At 45.7% G+C, this 17204-nt stretch overlaps 1 protein-coding gene across 2 annotated transcripts in view; it reads right to left on the reverse strand.

Annotated features, from left to right (window-relative positions):
* The window catches only part of CTNNA1 (catenin alpha 1), a 117367-nt gene that overhangs the window by 32468 nt on the left and 67695 nt on the right, over positions 1–17204 (reverse strand). For both annotated transcript variants that reach the window (XM_054642752.2, XM_077186581.1), the window contains 2 exons: positions 15882–15962; positions 14952–15104 (listed from right to left, as the gene is read on the reverse strand). In XM_054642752.2, the coding sequence (XP_054498727.2) occupies positions 14952–15104; positions 15882–15962 (234 nt within the window). The remainder of the gene's footprint in view (positions 1–14951; positions 15105–15881; positions 15963–17204) is intronic.

The following is a 17204-nucleotide window of genomic DNA, read 5'->3' on the forward strand; positions in this document are numbered from 1 at the left end:
GACAGGAGGGGTCAGGTAAGGCCTGGCACTGTTCCTCCAGCTGTCCCCTGTGCTGCAATTCATCAAATAAAACCAGTACAGGAGATCCCCATGATGCATCCACAGGCCTCCAAAATTTGAATTGGATCTCTTGTGATGCTAAAAACTTTACTCCACAACCTTGACCTGCTGCATAGCATCACCCTTAGCTAGGTCAGCCTGAAGCAGGGAGCTCTGTAAACATCTGCTTTTCCAGAGCACGGAGGATGGGGACAGCACAGAATTTTTTGGTAATTGAAGATATTCCTCATCCCAAAGCTACTCTCAGGGGAAGGAAGTCTGAAATAAGTTACATTTCTCAGCTGACAGGTGAATGACAAGCATGTTATTCTGAGCCATTTGAACACAGAAAGCTGTAAAAATAGCAGCAAGTGAACTGAGACGAACACCGAGTACTGTCCTTCCAGAGGCTGAGCAACCTGCAAAGCCCCCTGTAAATATGCCATAAAAGCATCACCAGGAGCCAGCAGATGCTCACTAACATCGCTGAACTAGATTTCTCCAGATACTTTTCTCTATAAGCTGAGGAATTTGCATTCTGCCTTTAATTAAACTATTCTTTGCATTCATGTAAGTAATTTTGAAGTAGTATCTGCAGTTCTACCACATGCTTTTCCCCCTCCCCAAGCCCTTCCCTCATGGCAGATGTTCCCACACAGAATACATTACTGTCCTGCAAATCATCAAGCACATGCCATTACACTTGAACAGCAGTTTTCATCAATCCCATTATCAATTTGGGGCAACAAAATCAAGTTCCCACTGCAAAGTACAGGGCCTCTTCCTCCCTCCAGCTCCAAGCCAAGTTACAGAGGATGGAAAACAGGGGTGTCAGGATGAGAGGTGTTTCCAGCACAGAACAAGCAAGAAAACAGATGTGCCAACACATATTTGGAGGAAAACAAACTGAAGTTGAGAGAAAGACTGAGCAGCATCAACAACGCAGAGGAAACCCTGCCAGCTCTCAGGAACATTTGTGTCCTGCTCCTGAAATTTCTCTTCCACTCGTGTTTGGATTCAAGTCCTACACATGCAGGGGTGAATTGCAGGATGTCCCCAGCTCTGGGCACAGTGCTGCAGGCAGGGCCCAGCTGAGCCAGGGCTCTGTGCTCCTCCTCTCTGCCCCCACCCCTGAACACCTCCAGCCCTGCCCTCTGCACAGCACCCCAGCAAACGGCTGGCCCTGGAACACCCTCTCACACAGGGGTTGTGTCTGATTTTTCCTGTATATCTGCCATGCCTTGAATCCCTAGTTCCCAGCAAGCTGCTGGGATAATATAGAAGTACATCATGTTTTTGTTTAGAGGCCCACAAGAATCAAAAGACAATCAGATGCCATGATTTAAAAGTCAAATAAAGATTTTGCTGTTGGTTTAAGCACAGGTCATATTTTTGAGAAACACCGGTTTGCCAATATTTTTTATGGTCCATATTTCCCCATCATTCCTGCCTCCACAGCAGCATTACAACCTCTAGGAGCCAGGAGAACACAAAGCTCTATTGAGTAGGGGCAGAATAAAAGCGACATTGAAGCACCACAAAATCAGCCTCTCCGATATCTGGAGATGTTGTGCTGTCTCTCAAGCCAAGTGTGATGAATCAAGCGCACAGAAACCCTGCTCTGTCTGAACACAGAGAGGCAAAGAAGTTAATAATGGAGTGTCCCCACCGTGGTATAATGAAAATTTGCTTTTTTGCACAGTCATTTTTGAACAGTCATTTTTCTTCTGAATACCCAACTGATGGCAATTCTTCTTTAGAAAGCGCCCGACTGGCACTGCCAGCGCTCATGAAAGAAGCGTGTGTGCTTCCCTGACTGAGGGTCTTTGGCAGTTTAAGACAATCCAACTGTTGGCTGCCACATCCCATCCCAGGCTGCGCCTCCAGAGCTCAACCCTTCATTTCAGCACGCTCATCCAACAGCCAGCTACTCGCTCTGGCAGGGGCTTCCTCTGCCAGATCAGCACACAAACTTCCCTGCAAAATCTCTGCTGAACATCAGAGCGAGGCACAGACGTGGCAGCAGCTGAGATGACTTCAGAGTGCTGCAGACAGGGCTGTAAATTCACAGCAGTGCAGCGTTTACTGCACCCATGGGAAGGCTCTGTCTAACTACTGGAAAACACTCACAAGCCTCTTAAAATTTGGAATTTAAGAAGAGCTGTGTCTACTAATTAATCAAGTTGTAAATGACGTAACAGTGAGGTATTTTAAACTGTCAGCAATTATCAGGTGCTCTATAACATGAATTCTGAAATCGCATGTACCAGCTGAGGTGGATGGCTGCAGAATTAAGAAATTTAATTTTAAAAGTACCTGAAAGGACTCATCTTCAATAATTCCTGGGTGATCTGACAAATAACTTCAAACTCTCTCTCTCTCTTCAGAAGATAGGGTAGTGCTGGCCAGCTATTTGGCACATACCCATAATACATTGGATTTTGTAGTTGAGATGAAGATCAACTCTTTCAAAGCCCACAGAGCGCTTGGAAATCATACATTTCCAAAACTTCTAAATTAAATAATGCACCTCAAGGGAACAAAAATTTCCTTTAAATCAAATGTGAATTAAATAGTTTCTCCATGTCTCCAACAAAAGCAGCTGACTGACATAGTAAGTGGTCAGACTTGATTTAGAAAGAAGAACACTTGTGCTTGAGAGCAAAATAGCAATTGAATTCCTGCTGCATTTGTTCATTCTTACCATTCAATATCATCAAGTCCCTTTACATAAGCACTACTGGCACAGGCATCAAAGGAGACAAAACCACTGCAAATAATGTAATCAGCACAACGAGCAATCTCTTGAAAAAAGTTAAAAATACAGTGGGAATGAAGAGAGCCCAAGCCCGCAGCCGTGCGCGGTTCAGACACCTCTCACTGCTGACAGACTGATTTAACGTAGATTTCAAGGTTCTCTCTGTTCAGAGTCTACAGGCACGGCCCAGAGATGGCTTCTCAAACCCCACAAGGCAGGGCAGACCCCAAGCAGCTGCTGGTATTTAGAGGAATGAGCTTAAATTTCCCCCCAGTGACAAATGCAGTGCACAGACCTCATGGTGCCAAGCGGAACAGCTGGGCAGGCTCGTCTGGAAAGGGCTGTTCATGCCCTGAGCAGTTTTTGAAACTCAAACCTCATTGTTCTCAATGATGACATCAGCACACCACAAGATGATTTGAGGTGAGTGGCTCTGGTGTTGGCACAATTGGCAATGTGAGTGGCCCTAAATCCAGGCCAGTCACCAGAGGGCTTCCCTGGGCTCAGCACTGGGCCAGCCCTGTTTGATGTCTCTGTTGGTAACCTGGATGAGGGGATGGAGGGCAGCCTCAGTAACTGCACAGACAGCACCACACTGGGCAAGAGTGTGCATCTGCAGGAGGGCAGGAGGGCTCTGCAGAGGGATTGGACAGGCTGGATCCATGGGCTGAGGCCAGCTGTATGGGGTTCAGGGTTCAACCAGGCCAGGTGCTGGGTCCTGCCCCAGGATCACAACAACCCCAGAAATGCTCCAGGCTGGGGAGGAGTGGCTGGGAAGTGTCCAGCAGGAAAGGCCTGGGGGTGCTGTGCCAGTGGCTGGACATGAGCCCAGGGCTGCCAGAGGCCAATGGCCCCTGGGCTGTGCCAGCACTGGGGTGGCAGCAGGACAAGGGCAGGGCCTGTCCCCTGTGCTGGCACTGCTGAGGCCACACCTCGAGGGCTGTGTCCTGTTCTGGGCCCTCATGGCCAGAGAGCCCTGGAGGGGCTGGAGCATGTCCAGGGCAGGGAACGGAGCTGGGAAGGGGCAAGAGCCCCAGGAGAGGCTGAGGGAGCTGGGCAGGGGCTCAGCCTGGAGCAAAGGAGGCTCAGGGGGCCCTTGTGGCTCTGCCCAGCTCCTGCCAGGAGGGGACAGCCGGGGGGGTCGGGCTGTGCTCCAGGGAACAGGGACAGGAGCAGAGGGAACGGCCTCAGGCTGGGCCAGGGCAGCTCAGGGGGGATTTTAGAGAAAGTTTCTTCACTGCAAGCACCGTCAAACCCTGGCAGAGCTGCCCAGAGCAGGGGTGGAGTCACCATCGCTGGAGGGATTTCAAAGCCAAGTGGATGTGGCACTTGGTGACACGGTTTAGTGGTGGTCTTGGCAGTGCTGGGGAAACAGTTGGACTCAAGGGTCTCAGAGGGCTTTTCCAACTTAAATTATTCCATGTTTTTTTGCCTTTGGAGGAGGCATAACTTAAGTGGTTCCTTTTGAGAAGCAGATGTTACCTCAGGCCAAAGGGTCAGCTGGGAATATGTTATTAGTAAGAAGGTGTAACTCCAATATTAAAAAAAATATTGTACCATCTGTCACAGAGTGATTCCATCTCAGATTCTAGTTAACTTTGACTGTTCAGAATTTACTAATATTTAAATCAGGAAAAACTTGACATTTCTAAAGCTGTTCTTTCTACCATTAGTAACAATTTGTGGCAGAGAACCGCCTCCCCTGACAAGACAGAGGTTGTACCTTTTCCACATGAAATACATTTTGGTTTTTTGTTAAACTCAAAATTTGTTCAGGTCGTGACTAAGGTAAGTCTTCCAGCAATTAAAAAACTGCAGCAGCCTCAACTACACAAGTTTGGGGTCAGTGTTAAGCTTCTTAAATTACACTATTAACATAACCCAGCAATGCTAATAATAACGCCAAGGTTGTGGGTCTGACCCCCATTCAGTGAAGAGATGGACTTTATGATCCTTGTGGGTCCCTTCCAACTCAGAACATTCTGTCATTCTGTGTAACAGTGCTCCAGCTCTGTACTTGCTCTGCCTTCTCCTTGCCCAGACTCCCTGGCTTAGGCAGAGGAACTTTACAGGGAACTCTTTATTGAAGGACTGGTCAATTGCTTTTCCAACAAGAGACAAAAGATGCAATAGGAAAAAAAAAAAGAATTATAATCTCTAGGACTTTGAAACTTCATTTGCAAGGATTTCAAAGGCTGACAATAAATGTCTTAAAGCCTCAGAGTTATGTACCTGGATTGACTTCAGAGAAACACCACCCAGATTTTCCTCCTTGTTTACAGGTCCAATTTTTAGGACAGCTTCTTCAGGCAGTCAGGAAGGCAAAGTCTCCAAAGTGGTGCTGCTGCAGCCATCCCGAGCTGGTGCAGCCCCAAGAAGGCTCTGCAATGTGTTTATTGTTGCATAATTGAATGTTGTCAGAGCTGGCCCTGCCACCCAGCATTGCCACAGCCCAGGATTACACATCCCTGTGCAGGAGCCAAACACTCACTAATTGAATTCTCCGAGTCTGGACACTCTCGTTTGAACCTGCAGTTGTAAAAATAGCATTGCAGAAAGAAGTTTTCTGACTGCCTTACACTGAGAAACTTTTCAATTTAACATTAAGCAGAATCCTCTCATAACCGGTGCTCAAAAACTCTTACACAAAAATAACAAACCCACATCCATGTGTACACAGATACTTTGGGAATTTCAATGCCACGGAAACCAAGCTTTTCAAAGGTGTTCCTGGCATTTTCATTTCTGATTAAACTTCAAAACTTCAGCTGCTTGTTCTAGTTTTTTTGCTTTACATTTTACAATTTGTCTGGGAATGCAAATTCCAACTTTTAAGCAGCTTTAAAAAAAATCACCCATTTTAAAAGCAAAAAATAGAAAGAATGGACAGGCAGCCACTGAACATTTTTCTCCTAGGAATTTGCTAAAGAAAAGTGTATTTAATATTCTCAAAAAATTCAAACAGAGCACAGCTAATTTCTTCCTCCTCCATGTTAAAAAAGACCTGTCCCGATTCCCTTCACACTGGTCAAAGCTCAGGAAATTAATTTATCTGCAGAAACAACTCTTCTGGCAAAACTAATGGCAACTGAGGACTCTCAGAAGAGATGTGTTGATTATGTAATCCCCATCCCTCTCCAGAAAGACTTTCATTATTCACTAAGTCCATACATTTATTTATTCACCTGTACACTACACTCAATATTTAGGACAAATCTAAGCATTTTAACATCCAGCCCTAACAGGTGCTGCATGAGGGAGAAGTGTTACAGCTATAGATGTGTTAACTCTAACCCTACAAACCCCTCGTTTTGCAGAGGCAGAGTTAACTGGGAATTACACAAAACAGCTCCACTTCTTTAATACAGGAGGACTAGGGATCAAATCCACTGGGACTGTACAGAGAGTTACCAGAGTCGTGCTGTCAGCTGCTTTGTGATTTTATATGACTTAAGTAGCATGTGGCTGCAGCTCCACAGCAGGTACCTTGCAAGAGCTTGTTTGTGGGCAACAGAATCCCCAAGTATTAACTGAAAATAGTAAAAGTCTTTAAATAAAACAAGGCACATGTAGACAAACTGCAGACGTAAAGCACTGGGGAGAATGAAGGACCAAACTGAGAGAACTGCTATTTCCAGAGCTCTGCAGCCTCACACAAAGATGAGAACAGTTTCATTCCAAGACTGGTTATAAACACAAGGAGGGGAAGTTTCAGTTGGCTGGAAAAAAACTGGCAAGCAAAGGGCTGGCATTTTGGATGATGAGGAATGGAGGTCACACAGCCTGTTATTTCAACAGGCTGGTAAGTGATGGCAAGAGAAATCAGAGACAGTATCACAGAATCCCAGGCTGGTTTGGGCTGGGAGAGACCTTAAAGCCCATCCAGTCTCATTCCCTGCGATGGCAGGGACACCTTCCACTGTCCCAGGCTGCTCCCAGCTCCAATGTCCAGCCTGGCCTTGGGCACTGCCAGGGATCCAGGGGCAGCCACAGCTGCTCTGGGCACCCTGTGCCAGGGCCTGCCCACCCTCACAGGGAACAATTCCTATCTCTCAGTATCTGATCTATCCCTGCCCTGTAGCAGTGGGAAGCCATTTCCCCTTGCTCTGTCTCTCCACACTCTTGTAAGTAATATAAAAGTATGAAAATAAAAGTATTGTGCATCTTCTGCTTCTTGTTATATTAAGGCAATCAGTATTTCCATGAGTAACCACCTTTTGCTTGGGATTACATCTTAGCACTCCCACATTTCTAGCTCTATCTCTGTGTTTAAAATTCTATTTACAGGATACAGCTTTGCACTTGCCTCTCACCCTGGCCAGAGCTGTCTCCAAATACCTCTCCAGCTCCCTGGTGCCATTCCAGGTACAGCTGTCCTGGTACTGCTCCACACCATTGAGCTCCTTCCCTGCCCTGAGGAAATGTTCTTCCCCAACAGAGAGCCACCCTTGTGTTGCCAAGGTTTCACAGAGAAGGGAAGTTTTCCACACAGCTGGGCAATCCCAGAGTTCGTGCATCAGGACAAGCCAGACTGGGCTCCATTCACTGCAGCAAGGGCAGTGTGGGGACACCTCCTCTCGTGCCAATGGGAAAGGTTTTCAGTCAGACAGAAAAAAGAGGTGTTTGAAGGGAATCAATACATCTGTAGCATAAACCATAGCCACAGCAGGAAAGTGCAGCAATATCTTTATTTCCAGCCTGGTGGATTATCCTCTCTACAGACCTGAGGGAGAGCAGGGCTGCCACAGGAACAGCAGTGTGTGGCGCGGGCACCGTGCCCCTTGTCGATGCAGCTGTGGCAGCAGATGTAACTGCTGGCACAGGAACTATTCCTCCCTCAGACAAACAAGCTAAAGTGTTAAAATGTTGTTATAATCACAAACCACATTAGTTATACAAGTCTATCTGAGCTACCACGACAGCAATGACACCACTGGTGTGTGATGGAGAGCTCAGCTTCAGCTGAAACCTTCAGAGCAAACCCTCAGCTGAGATGCTCCTTAGCAACACAAATACCTTTCCTTAAAATAAAAGTGTTTCTAGTAGTGATATCTGGACAGGACCCAAAAAATTATCCTTATCCAAAAACGTCTCTGTGTTTGTCAAAGTAGAGATGAAGACAGGCTGGGGAGAGTTGGGGGTGTTCAGCTGGGAGAAGAGAAGGCTCTGGAGAGACCTCAGAGCCCCTTCCAGGGTCTAAAGGGGCTCCAGGAGAGCTGGAGAGGGACTGGGGACAAGGGATGGAGGGACAGGACACAGGGAATGGCTCCCAGTGCCAGAGGGCAGGGATGGATGGGATATTGGGAATTAGGAATTGTTCCCTGGCAGGGTGGGCAGGCCCTGGCACAGGGTGCCCAGAGCAGCTGGGGCTGCCCCTGGATCCCTGGCAGTGCCCAGGGCCAGGCTGGACACTGGGGCTTGGAGCACCTGGGAGGGTGGGAGGTGTCCCTGCCATGGCAGGGGGGTGGAACTGGATGAGCTTTAAGGTCTCTCCCAGCGCAAACCACTCTGGGATTCTGTGAAATTGTTCTTCTCTCCCATCTCAGTTTGCTCAGCACTCAGAACATGCTGCCTTCTGATCTGACTAAAGGCTTCCAACTTGGTGCCTATTATTAGCTGCTTAAACCAGTTTTTGGTGATTCAGACAACTGTTCATGGCAGTGTAACTGTAATTGTCAGTACACTGTGCTCTTCACAAAGACGACAAAACAGTGTCAGTAATGAGCTCCACACAGATTTCAGGCACCTCCTTGATGACATGACATGACTAATAATCCAATATTGCTAATGACTAAGATGATGAAAATCCAGACATGCATCAAGGCTTTTAGTTAAATATCAAGAATTAAAACGTTTATGCCACATCTATAAAAAACTTTACCGAAAAAGCCACTTAAAATGCTGTTGGAATTAAGACTTAAATATCTGAAAAATAAAAGGACTCTATTGCTTTTCAGCTACCTCTGAAGACATCATGTCAACACCACCTAAACCCAACTGTTCTCACACTTCCTGACCTCTTTTACACATTTCCCTTTCCAAAAAGCTTCTGTTTCCAAAGGAAAAAGGAACAGAGCAAACACAGGGCAGTTTCTAGTGGAATAAAAAGCACATTAATATCTTCCAAACCCCAAACTCATTCAAACTCCAAATTCTCCCCCCTCCACATGTGCCTTGGCCCAGATGTGCAGAGGAAGCCCTTCCCAGTCACACAGCAAGGTGACTGTCCCTGTGGCTGGGGTGTGGCACAGATGCCTCTCCTCCATGAGTAGCAGCAAACCATGAGGATTTCCAAAGAGAAAAATTGTCTCCAGACAGCCCAATGGCTGCCTAGATTTGTGAGGATTCAATCCCTTCATCCCTCCCATCAGTTTCACTGTCATGGCTTGCCCATGAGCACTTACAATGAAATCTGGACAGAAAGATTACCCTGAAGTCTCTTATTCTTCTTCCAACATCATTTTTAAACTCTACCAGCATCCTACAGACCCTTTCATACATTATTTGGTGTAGCATTAGAAGAGTGGCCTCAAAAATAACCTTACAAGAACAGAAGTTATCCTATTAAAAGGTCACTTGCCTTTACTTATGTATGATGTATTAAATTTGTATATCCAGTTTTGTTGAAAAATGTAGGAACATTTTTCTGCTGAGGCTTCCCTGCTTTTCTGATTATGAATGTAAGGAAAGCATGTTCTACGAGAAGAATTTAATTTATTTATGAATTAGTTGACTAATAAAATGAACTTACAAGGAAAGTGCATTGGCTGTTGAAGAGTGTCAGACTTTAGAGGGCACATTAGAGTTACACTGGTCATTTATTGGAGACATTAGTTTTAAATTGCTGCCAAGGCTATCTATAGACAAATTACAGAAAACGTGCTTGTGCTTTGGAAGAGACATTTTGCTCATTTTGATCTCCATTTTAAATGGGAAATAACTCTGCCTCTTTTCTCCAGACCACAGTGCAAGAACATTTCCCTTGTAATACAAAATTACCTTAAAAATAAAAGCAATAAAAGACAAACCTGAGTTGGCAGATATTTTTCCCTCTGTAAATGAGAATACTGGAGAAATAGGTGCTGAAGTACCCTGGTAATGACTCTAGTCTGGAAAATGCTGGGTTTTGAGATTTAATAAAATTCAGAAAAACACTCCAAGTCAATATCTGAGTTGGGTGCCAAGTGCTTGTCTTGTTCCCCAGGAACCTCAGCCCTGCCTGGCAGCACTGACCGACCCCTGAGCTGGCAGGCAGGAGGGGAGAGCATTGCAAGAATGAGCAAAGCCACCTCCAAAGAGGTTTGGAAAACTCAGTGAAAATTCTGGAAATCAGGTGGCTGATAGACACAAAGGATAATCTTGTCAGAGCAGATTAACTTCTGGATCTGCTGGATTCTTCCATTCCTGCTTTGTTTGCAATAAATGGTACCTGGCCATGGCCAGGTAAGTGACAATGAACAGGGGACAGCCAAGACCTTCACTGTGCCTCCAAAAACCAGCTTTTATTTTAAATCCAAGCTATGTTTTATCCACTTCACGTTCTAAAAAGCCTTTCTCATGTAAAAAACCTGCAGCTGCTAAGACTCTCCCCAAGAACACACAGGCTGCAAGTCTGAGCAAATCAGGATAATTGCAAGAAAAATGTAGCAAGTGTGCAATGCTCCAGGCTTTGGGAGAGGGGTATTTTTAGATTTTAGACTGAAGAATGACTCCAGGACATCGGGCTAGACAGTGAGGGCAACAGAAGGGGGAAATGTCAGAGCAAGAGGCTACAGAAAGCTTATGGAGCTGCAAGTGCCCAAATGTGATTCTTTCCAAGCAAATAAATTTGCCGTCTGCATCTGTTCATGGGTTTCACTGAAAATGAGAAAATCATCACTCCATATGCAAGATGCAACCCAGTGCATTAAAAAAAGGCACAGAGCAGTCTTTTCAGATAAATTAAAGCAATTAGAAAAAAAATCAATGCTTATGAAACACCATTGAGAGCTTTTGCCTCCTTGGTCTTACCAATATTTATCTTGGTAAGAAAAAAACTTAAAAATAAAATGTATGTTGAGAAAAACGTTTGACACAGGGGTAGTGGGTTCCAGAGGAAGAAGAGATCATTTGTTCTTTTTAAGGAATTACAAATATATTCTCAAAAATATTCTTAAGCAAGCCAACTGGAGGATTTTAACCTGGACGCTCTCCTTATTTACCTTTTATTTCCTAATCTCTTAATGTCTGAAAAACTTTTCCATTAAAACTACACAGAGTTACACTGTGTCACAGTGTAACCAGGGACAAATTGACAAGCTAATTTTTACTTTTCTAAAGCATTCAACAGCGTAGCAAAGGTTTCTGTTTAACATGTCTGGCTTTCTCCCTCTGCAGGAGCAGCCCAAGCATCCCTGGGGAGCAGCACAAAGGCAGCTCAGCACAAACACTGCTCAGAGCCTGGCAGGGACAAAGAGCCAGCGTGGAGCTCGGTGACATCACTGCCCATGGGCACCACTGCAGGACAGCCCCGGCCCCCTGGGCAGGAACAGGCACTCCAAGGATGCCAGGGCCAAGCTGTCCTTCCTCAAGAGCAAAGTCAGGTTGGAGAGCCAAGGCTGCCTCACCCAGTGGGAAAAAACACTGGAATGGAGTTAGCAGTTCACAGTCTGCAGATTGGGAAGACTTCCATAGTTTACAAGTGAATTTAACTTTTTGTTAGGCTGGTTCCACAAATGCTGTCCTTTCTGTTATTCTTGTGTGTTACATTGAAATTGGCTTCTCAATTCCTGAATTAAACTCCTTTAACCAAATCCAGCCAGAGTTAATGGTCTGTTAGCACAGAGCAATTTTGAAAGCTATCTTTGAAACGTATTATTCAACTGAGACAAGGCTCATTCTACTCTTACTGTTCCTCAGTTTTCAAAAGGCAGGATAAAAGGGTTAGGATTTTACTATGTGGGAAACAAATTAGATGGGAGCCCTTTGGGATGCTCTTGGTATGGGTTCTCTACAAGACACAGACCCAGCAGGCAAATCAGCTTTTTGTGGTTATTGCACCTTTTGGTCAAATTTGGCTGCCTGGGCGTTAGGAACCACAAAAGCAGATAGTGCTGTGCTGCCAAGAAGGGAACATTTCAAAACGAAATTACCCAAATCATGTGCTTGCATCTCTTTATGGGTACTTGGAGGGCCCATAAACAGCTCTGCACTGCAGGAGCAAGAACTCCCTGTGCTCAGCCAGGGCAGAACCAGCACTGCCACTCCTGTCTGGCCAACACCTGCAGCAGTTTAGTGTGAAAAATGAAATAAAGTAAATCTATCTCATTATATATCTCCCAGGGGCTGGTTCACTGACTCCTCCAGCTCACAGACACAGGGGCAATAACCCAAGGTGCAAACCCTCCCAGCAATGCAGTGGGGATGTGCTGAGCTCCCCAGGACAGAGCAGGATCTCCTGCACATTTCCTGTCCCCACTCAGCACCGAAGGGAAGGAAGGGAAGAAGGGCAATGCTCCCCTCTACATCCAAACCTCAGGAGCCTGTCAGGGCATGATACAGCACAGCTCCACCCAGTGCTGCTGCTGTTGGGCACATTTGGTGTCTTGAGTCACCCAGCAGCACATGTGAGGGCAGTTCTGATAAACCCCCTGTACACTCATCAACCCTGAAAGCAGTGGAAGCAATCACTGCCCATCTCACCAGGCAAAACACCTTCAGCTCTGTTCTTACACAATCTTTTGTTGTTTCTCCTGAGTTTCCTGCCCAAGAGCAGAATCATGAGGGAACTGGCAAACATCCTTCTCCATTCTGGCAGAGGCACAAGACATTTCAAATGCAACCCACCCCAAGCCATCCTCCTGCACAGGGAATCTGACATCTCATATGACACCAGGGGCTCTCCTGCCCCTCAGGACGAAGGGTCTGCAGGAGCACTATTCCCTTCTGTCCAAGCTAAGTGTATATATTAATCCATCTCCATTCAGGGAAGAGGTTTATAAACCATCTACATCATGCTACACTACAACTACAGTTACATTTCAGATAGCAAAAGCAATAACCAAGCCTTCAAAAAGCCGTTGCAGCAGCATATCATTTTAGCAGAAGCTTTTGATGTCAGTCAAAAATATTGCTGAATGTCGACTTTCAGGGGAATAGTCCTTGGAAGACAAGAGAGTCTGGCTGTACAGAGGCTCTGGAAAACTCCTCTGCAGCCTGGCATTTGCACACCAGGTAGGGCCAGTGCCAGTGACGATGGAACTGTGGCTGCTCCAGTGGGACACAGCTTCTGAGGGGACAGGGAGAAAGGGCTCACCTGGCAAGGGCTGGGGAGAAGCTCAGGGACAGAGCAGCACAATTATTCCTTTTAATTATGCCAATAAATTCCACACATCTGCTGAGGAGGTAGCAGAACTCTGGCAGAAGAGGCACTGCTATTGTTACATGATTCAACTTCTACTGTAAACAAGCCCTAAAAATAATTTTCTAGATAAATCAGGCTTGCAACATGAAGAAGAGAGGCTTTAGAGCAAACCTACTTCAAAGTGTTCCCAAGGCTGTATCCTGCTGCCAAGGCAGGGCACAGCAGCCCTGCCTTCCTTCCACATGCTGCTTTGCATATGGAAAATTTACTTAAAATTTAGATTAGAATAACTTTGCAGCTCTAGGAGGACAGCATTGATGCTGAAACATGACAAGCCAAAAGAAAAAAATGGATGCCTTCAAGGAATTAAAATATTGTCACTGCTTAGACAGCAGCTCCAAAGAGCTGGACAAACTTCATGCACCCTGGACTATGGGCCAGCTGTAAAGTGCTCTCAGAACATACCATGTGCAAGTCAGAAGCTACTTTTACTGATGTCTGATCAGTCTCATTCTTGAGCAATTTAAATGTGCCCAGCTGTGTGAATATTCCCCACAAGCCCTGGAGACACATGGACTCCACTATCAAACAGAGACACTGAGAGAGCCGAACCACACAAAGCAGCCTGGGACTGTTCCCGGGGAGCTGCTGAGGTTCAGCACAACCAGCCAGAGCCTCAAAGCACGGAAGAGCACAGGAGGAGTTTTTGACACTTATTCCTAGTGGCATGTTTCCCCAACAACACCTATAGCTGTTTGTTCCATGCCATTCAGCATCAGCTGGCACAGAACTCTCACGCGATGGCGGTGAGGGGGCCCAGAGTCCCGAGGTGGATCCATGAACAGGGGCAGGCTCTGCTGCTGCTCTCTGCACACACCACCTGTGGAAATTGCTTCCCTCAGCAGGGCATGAACGACCCTGAGAGCAACTCCCTGACAGGAGGAGCAGCCAGGTGAGGGCTTCGCTCTTCTCCCAGGTAATGAGTGAGAGGAAAACAGGGAACGGCCTCAGGCTGGGCTAGGGCAGGCTCAGGGTGGGCACCAGGAGGAATTTCCCCATGGAAAGGGGGCTCAGGGATTGGGAGGGGCTGCCCAGGGAGGTTTGGAGTCCCCATCCCTGGAGGTGTCCACGGGAGGGCTGGAGGTGGCACCGAGTGCTCTGGGCTGGGGACAAGGTGGGGATCGGCTTGGACTCCATGGGCTGGCAGGGATTTTCCAACTTCAGTAATCCTGGGATTCCAGTTAAGACATGTTGATCCCATTTAATCTGGTTTTCTCCCCACTCAGAGCTCTGCTCTGCAGTTCCACCAGCTGGAGAGCCTTTAGGTTTTCCTTACAGAGGGGTGGCAGGATCAGTTGTGCTGTCACTCCAAGTGATCTGTTTGCTCTTTTCACAAACACAGGCAGCTCTTCATTCTGAAAGCCTTCACACAAAAGGCCTGTTTATATTCAGTGGGATTTTACTGGAAAAAAAACCCTCCAGGCTTCAAAGCAATGGGTCAAACTGTCCAGCAGGACAATCATGCCCTGGTCTCCCTTACTCCAACTGACCACCTCCAAGTAACAAAACCTTTATCATGCACTCACATTGTAATACCCACAACTACATGGGTTATTTAACAGCTCCTTTTGATAAGCTTACATTTTCAATTATTTAAATATTAAATTGTGCTTAAATTCATTCAAATAAAATTTTAAAAGGAAATTTATTACAGAATTTGCTTTGTGCTTCAGCAGAATTGAAAAACCTGTTTTGCCTAGTCTTGCCTTAATTTAACTAGCAACAATTAAATTTTAATTTGTACCATCTTACCTCAATCAATTTGTTGGCATGTTCACGGAAAACCTGGGCATATTCTTTAACTTCTTTTTCATTCCCATTCTTGGCAGCTTCAATCAATACTAAAAGAGGAACATTTGTTTCCAGAAAAGAGTCTGAAACATGGTCCATAACAGCTTTGCGGAGCTAAAATAAAAATAAAAGAGTGAGTTATTCTTCAGTAGTGTTCCACTGCTGTTTCCCTCTTACTGTATTAATACGTACAGCTTAAACTACTTTTGTCATTGATCCTTTTTCCTTTGTGTGGCCAAGGCTTTTCCCTGCACTAAGTCTTGTCTACACACTTTTTGCTTCAATTTAAATGAAATCTCCTTAAAAAATGGATTAGTTATAGAAGTGCAAGTCACCAGTTTGGCCACAAATATTGATTTAGCAGCTCATATTGGTTTTGTCTGAGTAAATTTGCTGCTTTCCCTCAGCTGATTAAACAACACACTGATTTAACTTTTTTATTTTTCTGCTAGAATAAAAACATTTTTCAACAAACCTGATCCATATTCTCACTTACTCAAAAATGGGAATATATTGCTTTAAAGCCAAACAGACAAAAAGCTGATGCTACATAAATACAGTTCTCAAATAAAATAGGTTGAGATGAACACCACCAGGACTATAAAATATTACTGATTATCTCCAAAGTCCATCAAGTAAAAGTTGTTTCTGGGGGGCTTTGGTTGGGTTTTTAATCTCTCTTGACATGAGGATCATTAAGACTCCAACATCTGTATCACACAGTTAACAGGGAATTAACAGGGAATTACATTCCCACCCCATGCTTCCTACTGGAAGCTTCTGGCGTTTAATTCACTGAAGACAGGCCAGCAAACCCACTGCCACTAGGAACAAATCCCCAGCAGGCAGCACTGCACTCCTGTGTCTCAGCCACCTCTGACCATTCCTCACCTGCCTGCGCAGGTCTCTGGTCTTCTTGGTCATTTTATCAATGGCAGAGTTCAGGGCATCACTTCTTTCCTTGCGGCCAGCCTGGAAAACAGCAGACAAAGAGGTAAACAGGTATCCAGGGTCTCAAAGTTAAACCAGTTGTTATTCATTTCAAGTATATGGTAGGCCTCTGTTCATATTTTTGAGGTTTGTGGAGTGATTCTGCACACGGGCAGTAGAGTCTCCACCTCCCCGATAAGGCAGGCACTGCTCCCTGCACGCCCCACCCCAGGGATCACACAACACTGCTCCTGAGCAGGCAGTCAAAAGCCCAGAATCAAAAGTCAAATCCTTATAAACCATTTTTTGGGTAAGAAATTCAAAGTGAGTGAAATTTCAAGTGAGTCTCCAGGCCCACCCATGGGGAGCTGCCAAGGTTTGATCCTGCACGTTTTGCCTGAGCCCTGTTGTTAGAGAGGCCAAAGGGCCAAGCAGCAGAGGCAGCTTCCCTTTTCCATCAGACATTGGGTCAAAAATATCCTCATTTCTAACAAATTAGGAGTCAGATAAGACAGTGGCGGTGATCTGGTTTTGCTAGGAGATTTTTGTCTTTAATATAGCTTATATTAGGGTTTCAAAACACACTTTATTCCACCACAATCCAATTTCTGAAGTCCTAAGCCACAATCAATATAATTATCCAGTTGAGAAGAAAAACCATTTAGCAGTGCTGCAGTGAGTGTATGCCAGGTATCAATTCTCCAGGTGACAGGCTGGTGTGAAATATCTGGATGAACAGCCTTGAATCTAAAACATCAAGTCCACTTTACAGCAGAAATAAAAAATGGGGGGGAGGGAGTTAAGATGTTGTAATGTCATTATAGTGTAATGAATTATTGAAGATTTGTCACCGCCACGATCAAGTTATTTGATTCTCATCACAAAAGGTAACCGAAAAGTGACTAGAGCTAAACCCAGGAGTTGTGACACTGCCAAACCTGCAGCAGCCCCAGCACTGGCCCCCTCTTTGCTCTACATTCAAAAATCAAAGCTGAAGGCTCTAAATAAAGTGAAGATTAATGCACTGATTTAGCCAACACTCTGCTGCTGCCCTGCTCAGGGGATATGACAGACAAGACTCCCTGAGCAATGGCTCTGCCCCTGGCGTGCTGGTGGCAGCAGGCAGGGCTGGCACCTGTGGGGGACAAGGGGGACAGTGACCCCAGAAGCTGCCACCAGGCACTGCCCCAGCCACAAGCTGCTCCAAGACACCAACCCGCAGTGGCAGCTGCTTCACCCCTGTTTAGCCACGGCCACGTGAACATTTTACTGAACCCACAGCAC

This window comes from Agelaius phoeniceus, chromosome 15 (assembly GCF_051311805.1).
Source record: "Agelaius phoeniceus isolate bAgePho1 chromosome 15, bAgePho1.hap1, whole genome shotgun sequence".
Classification (NCBI taxonomy): Eukaryota; Metazoa; Chordata; class Aves; order Passeriformes; family Icteridae; genus Agelaius; species Agelaius phoeniceus.